Source organism: Phascolarctos cinereus, unplaced genomic scaffold, assembly GCF_003287225.1.
Source record: "Phascolarctos cinereus isolate Bilbo 61053 unplaced genomic scaffold, phaCin_HiC Scaffold_4;HRSCAF=312, whole genome shotgun sequence".
Classification (NCBI taxonomy): Eukaryota; Metazoa; Chordata; class Mammalia; order Diprotodontia; family Phascolarctidae; genus Phascolarctos; species Phascolarctos cinereus.
The window spans coordinates 38131978-38148152 of record NW_027555847.1 but is presented as its reverse complement, the minus strand read 5'-3'; the positions used below and the strand labels follow the sequence as shown (position 1 = coordinate 38148152).

At 40.6% G+C, this 16175-nt stretch overlaps 1 protein-coding gene across 1 annotated transcript in view; it reads left to right on the top strand.

Moving 5' to 3' along the window:
- The window catches only part of SHQ1 (SHQ1, H/ACA ribonucleoprotein assembly factor), a 108136-nt gene that overhangs the window by 54278 nt on the left and 37683 nt on the right, over positions 1-16175 (top strand). The window contains exon 10 of the mRNA XM_021007571.2: positions 8851-8971. Coding sequence (XP_020863230.1) covers positions 8851-8971 — 121 coding nt within the window. The remainder of the gene's footprint in view (positions 1-8850; positions 8972-16175) is intronic.

Here is a 16175-nt window from a genome sequence, read left to right as displayed (position 1 = left end):
CTGAGCCAAGTGCTGGGGACGTGGAAAGGGGCAGAAATCAACCCCTGCCCTCAAGGACCTCACACTTGAATGGTCAAGAACATCCACTTGGGGTCGTGCAGTCCGGCCAGTGGTTTTTCGGGAGCAACGCACATACATTGACGTGTGTAACCGAACCTCATAACTGGATCGCCAGTCAAAAGCATCTCCCCAGTCCAGGGAACCATTGTGCTCCACTACATTGTGTAGCCTGTCTAGCACTTTAAGGTTTTCGGGGAACCAGAAGCCAAATGGACTTAATCGCTTTGCCCCCTCAGGCCTCCAGGAACAAACATTTCCTCTGCAGGTTTTGGAGTATTGAGGTTTGGGAGCGTGCCACCTTTCTCAGTGCTGCACTCTATTCTCATTCACACCTGTTGGCAGCAGCTGACATTAGAGAGCCTTTTGTATTTATGGCGAAGTTCTGGGCTTTCACCTGGAAAATGAGGTGTGGGATGGGGAGACTGGAGCTGACCGGAAAGGGCCTTAAATCCGCCTGCATTGTCTAGCACAGGCTCTAGGGGGCAGCACACACTGGTTGGTTTGGTTCGAGATTTTTCCTTTTTCCACAGAACCAGTGATTAATTAGCTTAATGACTTAAAATGTTGAACGGCTCACAAGCCGTATTACTGTACTTTGGGAACCAGATCATGTAGAGTGTTCTTGCCTGGAACGCTCCAGGCTGCTTTTAAATTTTAAGTGATTTTCAAAATCAGCTTCTCTCTGTGATAGTCACTTCTTATCCACTTTAAATATACACACCATGTTTTCTTTATGTTATTTAAGTGGTCTTGTTTTAAGTGCCCTAATTTTTTACCTTGACATCACATGAAACGCAAGACGTTGACAGCACATCGTGTAATGGCACGGCTGCTGTGCATTCCTTTCCCTTCCACACCCCGCCTCCCTGCTGCTGATGCTACTCTAGTGAGATTTAAAGGATATTGTAAAGTTCTAGATATTTAACCTTCTTCTGTTCCCTATAAGCATGGATATGAAATAAATACACATAGGAAATTGGGAGGGACAACTTGAAGTAAAAAAACTAAAGCTCTTTATTAGAGGTGAAAAAAATTGTCACCTAGAGAAGATTATTTTAATAGATTGAAAAAACCCAGATGTTCCCTGAAAAACTTGTTCAAATTATATTTACATGTGTAGTGTTTTCCTTTTTAAAAAACTAAATTAGTCATTTGAAAAATGGGAAATTGTAAAAAAAAATACATTTAGCAATTTCTTTAAAGTGAAACATCTTGAGTATAATAAACTTCTTTATGCTTGATTTTGACATATTCAGTCAAACTGGATGACTGATAGACATCTCTTAAATTCAATATGTCCAAAAATCAGCTATCCTCCCCCCTGAACCCTCTCCACCTCCTGAGTTCCTTATTCCTACTGTGGGCGATATCATCTTCTCAGACCAGAAAACTAGGAATCATCCTGAGCTGCTTGCTCTCTGACTGCCCCTGTCCAGGCTGTGACCAGGCCCACCCATTTCATTTTTGCAGCGTCTGCCCCCTTTTCTCCTTTGATGCTGCCACACTCTAATGTAGCCCTCATCCCTTCACCCCTGGACTGTTGTAGTGGCCTGCTGGGGGCCTGCCTGCCTCAAGTCCCCCTTTACTGCTGTCTGTTCTCCATTCAGCAAGTGCAGGTCTGACCACTTGGTAAACTCCAGGGACCCCCTGTCAGCTCTAGGATAAAATACAAAATCCTCTGTTTGGTATTTAAAATCCTTTCTAATCTAGGGCCACTTTCCAGTCTTGTTACTCCTTATTCCCAGCAGTTTTCTCTTGAGTTCAGTGGCACTGGCTTTCTTGTTCCATGAAAAAGATACTGCAGGTGTTTTCTCTGACTGTCTGCCTTTCCTGGGATGCTCTCTGTCTTTATCTCTGCCTCCTGACTTCTCTAGGTTCCTTTAAGTCCCAGCTAACATTCCATCTTCTATAGAAAGCCTTCCTTAACCCCTGTGGATTCTAGGGCCTTCCCTCTCTTAGTTACAGCATCTGTACCGTATATAGCTTGTTTTCCGTAGGTGTTTGCCTACTGTTGCCTTCATGAGATTGTGAGCTCCTTGAGGGCATGGATTATCTTTTGTCTCTTTTTGCATCCCCAGCACTTAGTATAATGCTGGCGTGTAGTAAGCGCTTAATAAATGTTTATCAGCTATATCAGCTCTATTAATTAAAATAGTCTGCCTGTTAAAGCATGAACTCCTATCTGTACTCTTAGAACGCCATGTAAATCACAGCAGTAGTAATTGGCTCTTGGCAGGACAGAATGGCCCTACTCCCTTGTCATACATGAATGGTGATGATAAAGGAGCTAGAACTTTGATTGTAGCCTAATTAGTATCTTTCCAGCCAGCTGAACTAAGAAGAATTCATATAGTGCCTTATAATTAAAGTCACATAGCTAGTAATGAATGCAGCTTAAGATTTGAATACATTTCCCCAATCCATATTTCACAGACTACCAGAATAATCTCCCTAATATCTAGCTCTAGCCATGACACTCAGGGCTTAAAATGGCTCCCCACTGCCCAGATTCCCTGCCCTCTCTTTGGAAGCCCTCTGGGTTCTGGCCCCCACATTGTATCTCCAGCCACCGGTTGCCTGCTTCCTGTTCATATAGTGACTGTGCCTACTTAGATGATCCAGAACAATCACAGTTTAAAATATTCCTTTTCCGTTTTACCCAACTATTCCCTGAATCACAATATTTTAGCACCTGGTAGCAAGATGAAGTAAGGAAACATTTTAGTAAAATATTTGTCATGAAAGATGGAGAGTCACAGTCTGTGAGTGGTACTTACTCATTAAAAGTGTGTGTGCTAGCCCATCTGGTGTATGCCTTTGGCTCTGCGTGTAATCTCTGTGCAGGTGGGACAAGTGTGGGCTGTATGGTGGTGACAGTGCTGTCATTAGCTTGGTATATTTTTATAAGTCATTGATTTACAAATCAGAAAATACTTTATCAGAGTATATATTCTGATTTGAGATTGAGAAAATGTAGTCATACTACCTAGTATCATAGCTGAATTTGACCACTCATGCTTTACTGCTGCTGAAGCTTTCATCATATTTCCTCTCCCTGGAATGCCCTTTCTTGCCTTCCATGTGTGTTCCTTCCTGGAGGTCCTTCTTATTATTCAAGGCATACTTCAGATGTCATCTCCAGGAAGACTTTGCTAGTCTCCTTTCTAGATATGATTTCTGTATCCTTAGATCCCCTAAAGCACTTTGTATCTCAAATGACACTTTTTATAATGTGCCTTGGAGTTATCTGTGTACTTGATTTATGCACATGTCTGATTAAAATCTTGAAGGTATGGACTGGTTTACTCATCTTTTTTTCCTGTACAATGATTTTAGTCTTTTGTCAACAGGCATTTTTTTAAGTGCTTACAATGTCCTGCGGACTGTGCTAAGTGTGGGGGATACAAAGAAAGGCAAAAACAGCCAGCCTCCCTGCCTTCCAGGAGCTAATATTTGAATGTAGGAGGAAACGTGAAAAATTCTGCATTACAAGGTAGTCTCAGACTGGTTAGCTCATAGTACTGTCTCGTGAAATAGGAAGTATCTTTTCCTCCTAGCTATGTAGTTTATGAGAGAACTAAAGGTAAAAATTTATGGTTAAAATTCACAAAAGTATTGGGCTCCTCCCTTCCTCTCTTCCTTCCCTTCCCTGTCCCCCATCTCTCCATTCCTTGTTGCTCCTTTCACTTCCTCCCCTCCTTATGTTATTTGGCTATGAAATTGGATGTCAGGTTGTAAACAACCAATTTAAATTCTTCTATTCTTTCTTTCATACGGCCTTTTAATAATGAAAGTTTAAAAAATTAGTGTGTGTGTCTATGTAGCTCTCCATTACTTTTTGCTAAATGATGACTGTTATATAATTTTGGGTAATTTCATTATGCAGGTCATTTTAAGAATATGAAAATAAATTAATAGTAATACAGCCAGGATTCCCAAAAAACAATTTTCATATATGTTGTTGCTGATTCAGTGAGAAAAAGAAAACAAAAAGACTGGGTGTGGCGGCTTGCACTTATAAAACCAGCTGCTGGGAAACCTGAGGCTGTTGGATCTCTTGGAATTGGGAGTTCTGAGCTTCAGTGGGCTATGCAGACTTGGTGTCCAAACTAAGTTTGGCATCAGTCTGCCTAACCCCGGGAAGATGGGGACCACCAGGTTACCTAAGGAGCAGGTCGGAGGTCCTTGCCAATCATAAGATCAGGCGCCTGAGTAACCGCTGTACTTCTAGCTGGGCTGGGCCAGTTGGGGAGACCCAGTCTTTGAGACACACAGAGAGAGAGAGAGAGAGAGGGAGAGAGAAAATAATTTTTGTCTAAAATTTTAAAAATGAGAAACTTTGATTTTAACCAAAATAATGCCAAGTTAAAATCTGATAAAATAGTTTGTAATCTATGTTATTATCACCTTTCTCTAGTATTGATGTGTATACTTTCAAGTCACGAAAAATAAATAAAATATCTTTTGTAGAATTCATGTGAAAGAGATTTGTGATGATGTTTTTTCCTTCTATAAATGATTTTACATATTATTTTGTCTTTTATGGCTTTCTCTCACTTTGCTTTGTGCTGTTTTCATGCTGCTGAACCACCACCTCCTGGATATTCTGTCTCCCCTGAGCTTCCATGGTACTGCTCGCTTCTGGTTCTCTTCCTGTCTACCAGGATCTTCTTTGCTTGATCATTATCTTGTCTTTTGTCCCCTACATCTGAGTATCTCAAGGCTGTGGCCTTATCTCTCTGCAGTTTCCTCCTTGGTATTCTCATCTGCTCCCATGGATTCGGTTCTTTCTTCCGAATCTGTATCTGTCTAGCCCCTAATATTTCAAACTCCACCTGTGCATTCTTAACTGTCTGCTGTATGTCTCCAGCTAGACGTCTTATCTTATCCTAGACATCTCAAACTTAACATATCCAATAAGGAACTGATGCTCTTCCTTTTGCCCCAAATCGATTCCTCCTCCAAACGTCCTTATTTCTGTTAAGGGTTGTACCATCAGCTCCATCATCCAGGTTTGCAACCTCAGATTGTTTTTATGTTCAGCTCTTCTTTTTCCTTCACTGCACTCATTATTTAATTCTGTGCCAGTATTTGTCGGTTCCACCTGCATAATAATTTGTGGAGCTTTCCCTTTCTCTCAGCTTACATAGCTAGCAGCCTGGGTTAGGTCCTTATGTCCTGTCAGCTGGACTAGTTTCATCCAAGGCTTAGCTCAAGTTCTGCCTTCTGAATGAGCCCTTTCTTGCTTCCTGCCCCAATCACTTTGGGTCTCCTTTAAACACACCTCTGTATGTACTGATTGTCCCCCACAGCTGGATTGTAAGTCCTTTCGGGTCAGTGACTGTTTGTCGTGGTTTCCCCAGTGCCTAGAATAATGTGGGGCACATAGTAGGCTCTTAATAGATGCTTATTGATTGATGGATTGACTCTTGTGATAGCCTCCTAATCATTCCAGTTTCTTCCTCTTCCTCTTCTGCTATCATCTTCTTAAGGTACAGGTTTAATTGTATCACTTACTTTCCCTAAAACCTTCAGTGTCTCCCTGTTTCCTCTAGAATAAAATGCTGATTTCTCCACCTGGCTATCAAGGTTTTTCTACAGTCTGACTCCGAGGGACCTTTCTAGCCTCAATTCCCATCTTATTGTTCCACACAGTCTCCTCCCTGTCTCTTGTGTGTTCAGAGGAGCTGGCCCCGAAGCCTAGACTCCACACTGGCTCAGCTGCGGTTCCCCTCCTCTGCCGAGTTTTTCTTGATCATTCCCCTCATCAGTTCTCTTTTCCTTCTCTGATTAGCTGGCATTTGTTTATCTGTTTACTTGTTGTAGTTTCTCAGAAAAAAGGTATTCTCCTTCAGAATGGGGATTGTTTTGTTTGAGTCTGTGTGTTCCCAGAGGCTAGCAAGTGCCTTACGTGGAGAGGGCTCAGAAGAAATGCTTATTGTTTAATATATTGTAAAATAGAAGGACTTCAAATTGCAACTACATGTATACAGAAGCTCTCATAATACTTTATTGTGCATGTTTTAATGTTGTGATTTCACATGTGTAATTTCTTACCAGTGCCCTGAATTAATGGAAAATTATCGCACTTAACCTTTCTTAACTTTGATTAATTTGCCGGGGTTTTTAATCCCCCTACCCCCTTTTTGGGTATTTATTCAAATTATATTTAGATGGTCTTTCAGTTCCTTTCAGAGGATATAGACAAATGTTCTTTAAAGTAACAGGAAAATAATTTCAAAGATTTGCTATGTCCTAAGAGGTCTGTTTTTGATCTGTGATCTTTTGCTAGAAATGAGACTATTACTAAGATTGAGGTTAAAATAATTTATCTAGCCATCCTTATGGTCCAAACATATTTCTAGAATGCACAGTATACAGACATAACCATAGTTATCTTTAAAATAGTTGGAAGAGTTTATTTGTATTTGGAAGTGATTTTCTCTAAAGGCGCTATGCATAAACTATTGTCCAAATCATCAATAATGATTCAGCCCCTTTTCAACATCAGTTAGTTCTCAGTGCCCTGTATTGTTGGAACTTCTAGAGGGCGGGACTAGGCACACAGTAGCGTACATAGAGTCAGCTATACAATGTAAATAACTAAAAATAAAGGTAGAAACTGGGAAAGCTTAGTTTGTACCTAGGACAGTGCCTAGTATATAACAGGTGTTTAATTGATACTTGCCTGCTTAATTGATTGAATTAAAATCCTACAGAAGCATGCCCAGATTTAGGACCTCGATAATTTTTAATTGCCTGGAGTTAAGAGACTTCATAGGTTTCTTGCTGGTCATTGTGACAATACACATTGTCTCCCAGACAAGTCTGTTAATAACACATGATTCTAAACAGCCAATTTGACCTAATTTAGAACAGTCTGAACTTGTCTCACATTCACAATGAGACTGTAAGACTGATAGAAATTAACCCAGGAAGTCGGAAACTGAAAAATCTCCCTTTTCTTGGACGAAAAGGCAGTGAGGGGAGCAGATATGTCAAGTAATCAGAGGGATTATTAACCATACAACTTGTGATGTGGTAGGAATGATGTATTTTCATAAATACTATGTACCTCTAACTTTGAGAACTCTTAATTCTCTGTAAAGTAAAATGTTCATACTGCCTATAAATGTTTTCTTTCTCTGGACAGGGTTAAGGTAAGAACAGTCAGATTAGTTGGCAATCCTTTGCATGTTAGTTGATGGATTCTGGAGAATCTTATCATGAAAATGGCTACCTTGGTTATTGTCCAAGTTTTCCTGGCTTGGAATAGTCATTTATTAATCTCTTACTTTGTGCCAGACATTAGACTAAGTGCTGGGTACACATGTAAGCAGAAAGAAAGACAGTCCTTGCCCTCAAGGTGTTGTCCTTCTCACATGGGAAGAGTGCACAGCAACACAGAAGGGGAGGGGGCAGCTGCCCGGTGCAGTGGGCCAAGCACTGGGTGTGGAGTCAGGAAGGCTCGTTTTCGTTTCCTCGGCGCTCTGTGTGGCTTGTGCTGCCGTTGTTCAGTGGTAGTGAGTCGGGGTGCTTTAAGGTCTTGATATCTAGCATGTTATGACTGGAAATGATCGTGGGATTATTTAGTATCATCCTGAAATTCATATACACTTTATGTTTTATCACCATTAAGCAAAGCATAAGGCAAAGTACTCTGTTTTGTAGATGAAAGGAAGTAGTTGTGCTGCTGATTTTGTGATTTGCCACATAATTATTACATTTAAAAGAATCTCATGAACTTATGAATATGGAGAATTCTTGTTGAATTGTAGCATTTGCTTGCTTTTAACATTGTTTATCCAGTATCCACTAAAACCTTACTCTGATGTCTTGTGGCGAGGAGGTGGATTCTGGATTCTGGATTCTCAAAGGTTACTTTAGCTGATTATAAGATCCAGCAAGTCTTACCAGATGGGAAAAGCTTCAAATATGTGAGCAGAGACTAGGTATCCGTCCTCTGAGGACCAGCCTGGTTTTGGAGAGACTCATTATCAGGAGGTTGGCTACCACAGCAGTTCACAAATCAGTCCACTAAAGAATGGAGGTGCTTTGTCAATGGAAGAAGTGGCCACACAAATGGAACCATTTCTCTTGACGTTTTAGTAATGTTGGAGCTGCTGTCTCCATGTGAAGCAATTTAAAGTGCATACTTTTAAATGAACCACATTATAGTGGGGTTTTGTCATGTTTTAATGATGTTTTGAAACTATGTTGGTTTACGTAGGCTATCTATATGAAGATTAGGGAAGATAAAAATGTAGTTATTCCTAAGTAGTGAAAAGGAATTATTTCAATCAGTTAGCAAGTGTTTGTTAAATGCTTGCTGTGTGACAGATACTGTGGTAAGTACTGGAGCTACAAATAAAAAGAATGCGGCCTTCCTTGCTCTGAGAAAATTTATATTCTAATCAGGGAAACAAAAAGTACATATATATGTATATGTAGGACATATATAGAGAGAATAAATACAAAGTAAGCAGGTGGTATTTGCCTTCTGCCTCTTAAAGGAAAAGGTGGGATTGAGAAGTGAGTACATTCCAGGCATGGGTCATAATGGAACAAATACATCTGATAAAGTTCAGATAGTACCACTGTGTTCTCAAGCAATAATAAAGCAATACGAAGACATTCTAAGTCTTAGGACATTGGTCTGTACAAATTGTGTTATATACTCTTCTTTTGCCCTGTTCCCAATAAGTTTTAAATTTTAAGTATAAGAAAAATTGGACATCTCTAGCCTTTTTGAGATAACGTTGTGATTTTGTATTTTCTGTATTTCTCCAGGAAGAAGTGCTATTTTGAAATGTCTCTTGGATATTCACAAAATTTTTCAAGAAAATGACCCCGCCTATATTCTAAATGATCTCTATATCTCAGACTACTGCATATGGATTCAGAAAGTCAAGTAAGTTATGTCAGCTGGACTGGAACTGGCCTCTACCCTGGGGGTGGCTAGAGCCACACGAAGCAGGCTAGAGACAGGAGAGTCAGGACACAAACACCTTGAATTAATTTCAGGATGAGGAAAACGATGCTTGCCGGTGGAAGCCCCCCCTCTTAAGAAGGAGGGCTTAACCTGCTGGGGCAAGGCATGAAAAACTGCAAGTGGGCTGGACCATGATGTAATCATTCTCAGATCTCTAGTAGCATTTCCCACATCAGGTTCATGCGTGGACAATGCAGGCGTTCTTGGGTCCTGTGGGAACAGTCTCTAAGTTGATTGTCTCACAGCAGGGTACAGAAGTGCAGTACCAGGTTTGGTTCATTTGGCAGTTACAAGGAACAGGGATTGTGAGCGTGTCAAGAGATGTGATAGATGTTGGCTGTCAGGTCCCTGGGAAATAGGGGGAGCTCAACCGTAAATCCCTCAGTGCACACCTGGCGCTGGTCAAAGCAGTACACTTTGCCAGAGGGTGAGATCATCCAGAGCGCAAAGGATTGTTGTTATGCCAAGCTCGGGGCACAGCCTGCTTACAGGGCCTTAGCTCTGGGAAAGAGGGCGTCTCCAAAAGATTTTGACAGTTATATTGCTGTGCTCGGGAGTATGCATGTGTGCAAATATTGGAAGGTAGCCTATTTTCTGAACATCTTGGAGCTAAAAGTGAAATAATCTCAAGGACTTACTGAATGTTATTGGAACTGAAATCCACCAGTACCTAAAAATGAAAATGTCAGTAAGGATGAGCTGTGTTTCCATAGGGAAAGAGATGCAGGCAGCTGCCTGTTAACTGTTTAGTTAATCAAATTAGCATTGAATTGTTGGTAGAATTTAAAATCTTAATGCGTGTACATTGTATGGCAGAGCTGCTGATTGTGTGCATCCAGTGCTACTGTTCTTACTGTTCACATTGCACATTTCAGAACATATGTCTTGTTGAGCATTTCTTTTTTTTCTTTTTGTTTTTTTTTGGCAAGGCAGTTGGGGTTAAGTGACTTGCCCAGAGTCACACAGCTAGTAAGTGTCAAATGTTTGGTCTGAGGCCGCATTTGAACTCGGGTCTTCCTGACTCCAGGGCCAGTGCTGTATCCACTGTGCCATCTAGCTGCCCCAGCATTTCTTTAGCTATTAATATTAAGAGATATGCTTATAGTTAAAAGATCTGAGAAGAAAAGTATAACCATTGGCCCCCTGTGTTGACTGCACAAAGTGTCCATCATCCAGAGCCTTTAGAATATAGTAATGATAGCTGCATTTATATGGTATTTAAGGATCTCAGAGCCCTCTTTGATATATTATTTCACTCGATCCTCACAAAAACCCTGGTGGATATGTGCTATTATTATCTCCATTTTACAGTAGAGGAGACTGAAGCTGATAGGTTTAGTGTCTTGCTGAGGCTCACAGTGCTAATACAGATTCAAGGGAAGTCAGATCCAGCATTCTGTTAGGACACTTAGTAGCAAATGTTTGGGGGTAATTCTTAAAAACACAAACACATGTAACTAATAGTGTGTAGAACAATCAATCACAAATGGAAATCTGGCCTTTTATGGGTTTTATATGTTCCATTTTATTCAAGAAATAAGAAATATGTTAAGTCTGAAGATGCAACATAAGTTTAATTTGGTCAAGAATCTGGATTATTTGTTCTGTGGATCATAGATTTAAAGGATTCGTGAAAGCATAGATTTCTAGTTGAAAGTGACTTTATAGGTCAACGAGTCCAAGCCCTCTTTACAGATGAGGAAACTGAGACCCAGAGAGGTTAAACAGCTTGCCCAAGGCTGTACAGGTAATGAGGACCAGAACCCAGATTTGATCCCGTGCCTTCCTGATGTTCAATCCAGGGTTCTGTTCCATGTACCACCTTTAACTCTTTTCCACAAGTTTTAGAGCCTTCCGTTTCACAAGCTGTTCTGTGTTAACTAAGAACTGTGTGAGGTTGTCGTGTAAGAGTCAGTTGAAAGAATAAGTGATATTTAGCCTGGAAAAGGGAAATGACAGCTGTCTTCAAATACCTGAATGCCTAGCTTCCTTCAGACATAGGCTCAGGGCTGCCTTGCTATTTACTTCTCTGTGTACATGTTGCATCTCTTTTTCTTTCCCTCCAGCATAATGTAAGCTGTCTGAAGGTAAAAACTGTCTTATTTGTGCCACTAGCACCTAGCTTATTGTTTTACATTTCAAATTTAACAGGTTATTTCCAACATTGCCCTACTGTGTCTCCTTCTGAACTTTTTTGTCTCTGTTCTGTATTTTGTTAATGTTGCATTAATGCCTCTTTCTTTTCTTGCTTTTTTCAAATTGCTATCACTATCCTCTCCCAAGCTTCCCCTCCCTTGAAAAGTGATTCCTTATTATAAATAACATAGAACAAGTGCGTACATTAACCATGCCGTAAAATGTAAGTTTCTTGTGCCTCTGATTGCCAAGAAGTGGGAAGCATGACTCACCATCATTTTGGAACTGTGCTTGATCTGATTGTACTTCTGAAGTCATTCGGAGTTGTTTTCTTTTACGTTGTTTTCTCATGAATCCTGTGTGTTTGTATTTCAAAGTTTCTTCTCGGCTTTCATTCCTTCATTAGGAATGATTAAATGTTCTCTGCCCTATCAAAGATCCATTCCCAATTCCCCTCCAAGGATTATATTCAGTTTTTCAGGGTAAGTTATTCTTACTTATGAGCCTCTATCTTTTGCCTTTGGGGATATTTTTTCTCTTCTTTTGTGGTTGTTGCTGCCGAGTCTTGTGTGATCCTGATTGTGATTACTTGACCTCTTTCTTTATGGCTGATTACAGTATGCATTTTTTTCTTTGGTTTGGAAGCTCTAGATTCTGGCTGTGATGTTCGTGAGTGTTTTAAATGCATCATTTCTTCAGGAATGGTGAATTTTTTTCAATTTTCAGACTTTTCTCTCTAGTTCTAATAAATCTAGGCAGTTTTACTGTATAATTTCTTGAAACATGTTATCCAAGTTTTTTTGGTCTTGGTTTTCAGGCAGTCTAATAAGTCTTAAATCATTGCTCCTTGACTTGTTTTTCAGGTCAGGTCTTTTTATATTTAAGAACTTCCTCACCCCCACCCCCATTTCCTCACTCACCTCCTTTTTTTAAACTGATGTTTCTTGTGTTAGGGAATCATTGAGTTCTTATTGTTCTACTGCTTGGGTAAGGTATTCTATCTTTTGTTCCAAGCTATTTATTCTCCTTTCAATTTTCCGCCCAAATTCTTCTTTTATAATTTCATTTTTCTCTCTTGCAATGTTTCTTCTCATCCCCATCAGTGTACTTTTGGCTAAGCCATCTTTTTCTTTGAGGTTCTGCCTGTTGTTGTAGGTTATTCTCTTCTAGGTTTTGCCTCATGAGCTTCTCTCAACCCCTAGCATTTCTTCATTGCGTTTGGTATTTTCTTCTCTTAGCTTGTGTTTTCGGCATCAGTTTTTGGATGAGGATTGCGTGTTCAAGTCAGTCCTCCTTAATGGGCTGGCCAAGCTTTACTTGGTCTTGTCTCCTTTGTACTCTGGATTCTGCTGCTGCTGTTGATCTCAATCACATAGTTGGTCTTAGGACCCCCCCCCCCCCCGGCTTCTGTTCCAGTCTCCTAGTGGCCGGGGACACTGTGTGTTCTGGTCTTAGCTGGCCTCTGTCTGCTTCTTGCACGGTCCCCAGTTGGAAGTTCTCTTCCGTAGTGTGTCCATGAAAGGCCCCAGTGGATTACAGATGATGCTGGTCTTATGTCTCCTTCGTAGCCCTCCCTGTCCCCACACTGGTGCCCTCCCTGTCCCCATACTGGTACCCGCTGTGATTTGCCCATTTCTTAGGGAGCTAAGTGGCACAGTGGATGTTGCATCAGGCTTGGAATCAGGAAGACTCATCTTCCTAAGTTCACATCTGGCCTTAGACACTTACTAGCTTGTGTGACCCTGGCTAAGTCACTTAACCCTGTTTGCCTCAGTTTCCTCATCTGTAAAATGAGCTGGAGAAGGAAATGGTGAACTACTCCAGTACCTTTGCCAAGGAAAGCCCATGTGGGGTCATGAAGAGAAGGACATGACTGAAACAACTAAACAACAATCACCTGCTATTTCGTCTAGTCTTTTGAATCTCGCCTCCTAGTGGGCTAAGGGGATTGGTTTTGTCCCTGACTTCTAGGCCCCTCTTGCTGGTGTTCACTCTGGCCTGCAGCAGCTTCACTTTTTGGAGCACTGGCTTTTCAGGACCTGAGACTCCTGTTAGTTTCCCTGAGCTGGAGCTGGCTTCCCTGGATTATTACTGCCTCCATAAGCTTCCGTGGTTGGCTGAGCTTGAATTGGTTTCCCTAGCTCTTCTAGCTCTTCTCACTGGCCCCTCTGGCTTCTGCATTTACCCAAATCAAGCTAGCTTTCATGGTATTACCCCTCTGCCCACTACCCTTGGTCTCCGAGGACTGGATGGAAGGACTTCTGTTTTCCTTTTACTTTCTTTATTTTTGTCTTTCTGGAATCCTTTTCTGATATTTGCAGTAGTATAAGTGGGAGAGCTGGACTTTTCTACAACTTTCCAGTTTGGTTGGAAGTTCCACAACAGTGCTTCATAGGAGGCACTTAACAAGTGTTTTAAAAATTGATTTATGTTTAGCCTTATAGAACAGAACTATGACCAGTGGATGTAAGTTAAGGTGGATTTTGACCCAGAATAAAAATTCTTGCTTTTGGAAATAATTTTTGTTGGTATCTTGTTTTTGTATCACCTCCATTTTCCACAGTGTTCCTTCCCTAACCCCCTCCTTCCCAGAGAGCCATCTTCATAATTAAGAATTTTTTATAAAGAAGAAAGAAAAGAAAAAGTCAGGCATTCTGTGCCATATTTCATATTCATGGGCCTGTACCTCTGCAAAGAAACAGGGGGTGATGAGTTCGTATCTCCTCTTTGGAACCAAGTTTGGCCATTATAATTAGAAAGCATTCGGTTGTGTTGTTCTTTCCATTTTAAGTAAGAAATTCTCAACAATTACAGTTATCCAAAATTGAACTTATTCTGTTGTTTGTTTGTTTTTGTTTTTTGGGGGGGGCTAGGCAATGGGGTTAAGTGATTTGCCCAGGGTCACACAGCTAGTAAGTGTCAATGTCTGGTGTGAGATCGGATTTGAACTCAAGTCCTCCTGACTCCAGGGCCAACGTTCTGTCCACTGAGCCACCTGGCTGCCTGGTTGAACTTATTCTGAACAATTCTAAGTTGCCCATCACTAAAGCTGTTCTGGTGGCATAAAGTTGTCAAAAGCTTAAATTGGCTGGAGTGAATATGATAGATCTGGCCTAGATATGCCACCTGTGCACGTGTGTAAATAAAATGTGATATCATGCCGGATGGCTTAAGGGAAGCTTGGAGCACCTGTCTCATCTTCTCCTCCAATCTGCCTGTTAGGACGTTTTCAGCATTTCAGAGGTTACAGTAGATTGGTTTGATCAAAAACATGGGGATTGCCAGCAAGGTCCTCAGCTCTTTACTTGAGTCCAGTAGTTTAGTCTTAACCTTTGTGTGTGTGTGTGTGCGTGTGTGTGTGTGGTGGTCTTTGCTGCTGGTTACTCACAGTGTCAGGGATATTGGAGGATTGGGGGGTCATCCTTCGGAAAGAGAGGATCCTTGGACTAAGGGTCCCTTCTCGCTCCAAGATTCTATAATTCCCTGTCTTTACTGGAATGCCTGTTCAAAAATCATGTAGCAGTGTTTGTTCTGATTTTTTTTCAAATTCAGAGGCACATTTTCTTAGAAAAATTGGCATGTCTTTTGGAGGTGGTTTTTAAATACTTTATGTGATTATACCTTGGTATAGAATTGGCATAAGTGGCTTTTTATTTTTAACTTTTGATTATGGGAAGTGGTCATTTTTCACAACTTAAAGAAATAAAGACATGATTAGGTTAACTGCTAATCCTGAAAATACTGAGAAACTGCTAAAGACAACTCTATATTAATGTACTGCAGGTGGTCTCAGTGTTTGTGTTGAAAATCCAGATTCAGCCAGATGGAAAATTACATCTGTCACCCCTGAGGTCATAATGGCATGTCATCACCTCACTTGATCCTCCTGCTAATTGAGCTTATCAAACACCCTGCTGTCATTTCCTGTTATTCCTTTCATTTTTGTAATAGAATGAAATGTAATTTGTCTGTTCATACAGCATTTTGATTTTGTTAGTGGTAGTATTTCAGGTCAAGGATGTTATAGACTTATAGGGCAGATCTCAGAGACGTACCTACATTTTGTTTAAATTAATTGCTTTATTCATGACTTTTCTTTTAATTATAGAAAAGAAATAAAATTTCAGGAATATAGATGTTCTCAAATTGTAGTGGCAAAAATGAGTCTTTACCGTTCCTTTTAAAAATGTTATTATTTGGTTTTAAATTGTGTGAAAGAGACTGAAGTTCTAGGCCAAGAGACTACATATTTCTTGTATGTGCATCCTAGTTTATGTCATTAACCCCATGACATATACGTGTGATAACTGAAGCATCTATGTGATGTGCCTGAGGAAATAGAACGATTTGGTGCCAGAACTTGCTCTAGAATTCCCACATTACCTCCAGAGTTCCAGTTCTGTCTCCCTCAGTTCTTGCGGCTTTCTTCCATCATTTCTAGAAAAGGGGTGAGCCAGGCCTTCCCTGTAACTAAGATGCCTTACCCTGCTCCTTCCCGGGGGATTTAGCTTTGCTTTGCTTCTATCGGGGCATTCAGTAAAAGGCCTGATACTAATAGCTGAGCATATTGTTAGTCAAGCGTATTGTTTTCATATAATTATTTATTGCGTATCTACCTTTCTTTCTATCAGTTTTTTAGCGTTTGTTTTTAAATGTTGAGTTCCAAATTATCTCCCGTACCTCCCCCACCTGCCACTGAGAAGCCAAGCCAAGAAGCCAAGTCAAAGCATATTCTTTTTGAAGTTGTATTCTTCCCTTTGTGAAGGCTATTTTTTCTCTCTTGGCTTGGAGAAGGCCTTATATTCATACATTAGCAAGTTTGGTTATTTACAAGTGTGCTACAGAATAAGCAGTACTAGCTATCCTGTAGAGTAGTAATTTCCAGTATTTTACCTGTTTTTGGCTATGTACATTGAGAATAATCCTATGATAGCCAAGATGGTTAAAGACCCATTCAGTTCAGCCATACAAAGTGATCGGTTATCTA